The 2,500-nt window shown below is 54.7% G+C and overlaps 1 protein-coding gene across 1 annotated transcript in view; it reads left to right on the top strand.

The window, feature by feature from the left end:
* LOC125950506 (uncharacterized) overlaps positions 1–2,366 on the top strand; it is a 4,986-nt gene extending 2,620 nt beyond the window's left edge. The window contains exons 2-5 of the mRNA XM_049678577.1: positions 1–818; positions 898–1,225; positions 1,293–1,586; positions 1,658–2,366. The exon at positions 1–818 is cut by the window's left edge and continues 607 nt beyond it. Coding sequence (XP_049534534.1) covers positions 1–818; positions 898–1,225; positions 1,293–1,586; positions 1,658–1,924 — 1,707 coding nt within the window. The 3' untranslated portion in view covers positions 1,925–2,366. The remainder of the gene's footprint in view (positions 819–897; positions 1,226–1,292; positions 1,587–1,657) is intronic.
* The last annotated feature ends 134 nt before the right edge of the window (positions 2,367–2,500 follow it).

Below are 2,500 nucleotides of genomic sequence, written 5' to 3'. Positions count from 1 at the left end.
CGCAATCTGGGATGCCGCGTGGATCGCAAGAACCTGCTGGTCGAGCACGGTGGCCGATCGGTGCGAGTACGTCCGCTACCGATCGGCATTCCGTTCGATCGGTTCGTCGAGCTGGCACAAACGGCCCGCAAGGTGATCAACACGAACCAGAAGATCATCCTCGGTGTTGATCGGTTGGACTACACGAAGGGGTTGGTCAATCGGCTAAAGGCGTTCGAGGTGCTTCTGGAGAAGCACCCGGAACACCGGGAAAACGTAAGTCTGCTTCAGATTTCCGTACCATCGCGTACGGACGTGAAGGAGTATCAGGAGCTGAAAGAGGAGATGGATCAGCTGGTGGGCCGGATTAATGGACGCTTCACAACGGCCAACTGGTCCCCGATTCGCTATATCTACGGTTGCGTCGGGCAGGAGGAACTCGCCGCGTTCTATCGGGAAGCGTCGGTCTGTCTGGTGACTCCGCTGCGCGATGGCATGAACCTGGTGGCCAAAGAGTTTGTCGCTTGCCAGATCCATGAGCCACCGGGCGTACTGGTTGTGTCGCCGTTTGCCGGTGCCGGTGAGACGATGCACGAGGCACTCCTCTGCAATCCGTACGAGCTGGATGCGGCCGCAGAGGTGATACACCGTGCGCTAACGATGCCGGAAGACGAGCGGACACTACGGATGTCGCGAATGAGGCGGCGAGAGATGCAGAACGACGTCAACAGCTGGATGCGACAGTTCCTCAAAGCGATGGGGTCGCTGGAGGAGGATGACATCGGTACGACCACCATGCAACCGGTCACGGTGGACGACTTCGACGACTATCTGCTGTCGTAAGCATTCATCACGCATCTGAGGACAACAATCCGGTTTCATTATTCAATGTCTTTTTTTCCTTCTTCTCCTTCTTAGTTACATCGGATACAATCACAAGCTGGCGCTGCTGCTGGATTACGATGGAACGCTAGCACCGATTGCGCCACATCCGGATCTGGCCACCCTGCCACCGGAAACGAAGAATGTCCTGCAACGGCTCTCCAACCACTCGGACGTGTACGTAGCCATCATCTCGGGGCGTAACGTGGAGAACGTCAAGCAGATGGTCGGCATCGAGGGCATTACCTACGCCGGTAACCACGGTCTCGAGATCCTGCACCCGGATGGTAGCAAGTTCGTCCATCCGATGCCGATCGAGTACGAGGACAAGGTTAGCGGTCTACTCAAATCCCTCCAGGACTCGGTAAGTGACGATTGACCCTTTATAGGTTCCAGCATTAACCGTTGCTGACGGTGCTGATCGATCGTAGGTTTGTGGTGATGGCGCCTGGGTGGAGAACAAGGGACCTCTGCTGACGTACCATTACCGGGAGACACCGGTCGAGTTGCGGCCAGCCATGGTCGAGAAGGCACGCCAGTTGATCATTCAGTTCGGATTCCGGGCGGCCGAAGCACATTGTGCGATCGAGGCGAAACCACCGGTCCAGTGGAATAAGGGCCGTGCCTCGATCTACATCCTGCGTACCGCTTTCGGTGTCGATTGGAGTGAACGCATCAAGATTATCTACGCCGGCGATGATATGACGGACGAGGATGCCATGATGGTACGACGTACGACGGATTAGACACTCTTGGACCTAGCCTCATGCTTCGACTTCTCACCTTTCTTGAACAGGCACTCAAGGGTATGGCGGCCACGTTCCGCGTCACCAACTCGCAGATCGTCAAAACGTCGGCCGAGCGGCGCCTACCGTCCACCGATTCCGTGCTCACGATGCTCAAGTGGGTCGAGCGTCATTTTATGCGCCGTAAGCCACGTGCCAACAGCCTCACGTATCGGGGCAAGAAGAAGGATTGCGTCAAGATGCAGATGGCGTTCGATCTGGTGCCGAACACGAGTGCGGCCAACAGTGCCGCCAGCAGTTCCGATGAGCGGGATTAGCGCATAAGTTCCTATACACGTCTCCCTCTTCCCCCCCCCCCCCCCTTCCATTTCCTTTCCATTCCGCTCCTGGTTCCGTCCTAGAGACGCTATAGTATGCTAGAACGTGCCACATTCCGAACCCTTTAAATCCCATTCATCCCCAGCGTATGGATTACAGATACTTGAATGTACTATCGCCGCCCTCCCCAGAAACACTTAGCGAGTGTTTCTCGATCCCTGGCCATTATCCCACCAAACCACTAAAAAGCTGTAATCTTATGAATTGTTTTGTTTTAGTCTGGGTTGCGATTTGTTGCTGAGCGGAACGCGCAAATCGAACGCGTTCGCGATGTCGCTCGTTAATGATGAGAATCGATGATATTCCTAGAATGTCTGCTCCATTTAGGGTTAGGTTAGATCAATAAATTTTAAAGCGGCTTTTACGAAAACCCCCAATGATGATTACTGGACCACAAAGCCCTGACTGGTGCTGCGTTCTATCGATATGATTGTGATTGGCGCTTATCATGCCCCACGAACGTGTCGGCCTAAAGTGGAACAGGATATCTCGCTCACGGAGGACGGGACTTTAAA

This window comes from Anopheles darlingi, chromosome 2 (genome assembly GCF_943734745.1).
Source record: "Anopheles darlingi chromosome 2, idAnoDarlMG_H_01, whole genome shotgun sequence".
Lineage (NCBI taxonomy): Eukaryota > Metazoa > Arthropoda > Insecta > Diptera > Culicidae > Anopheles > Anopheles darlingi.
The sequence above is the reverse complement of the archived record's forward strand: the minus strand, read 5'-3'. Positions and strand labels throughout refer to the sequence as shown.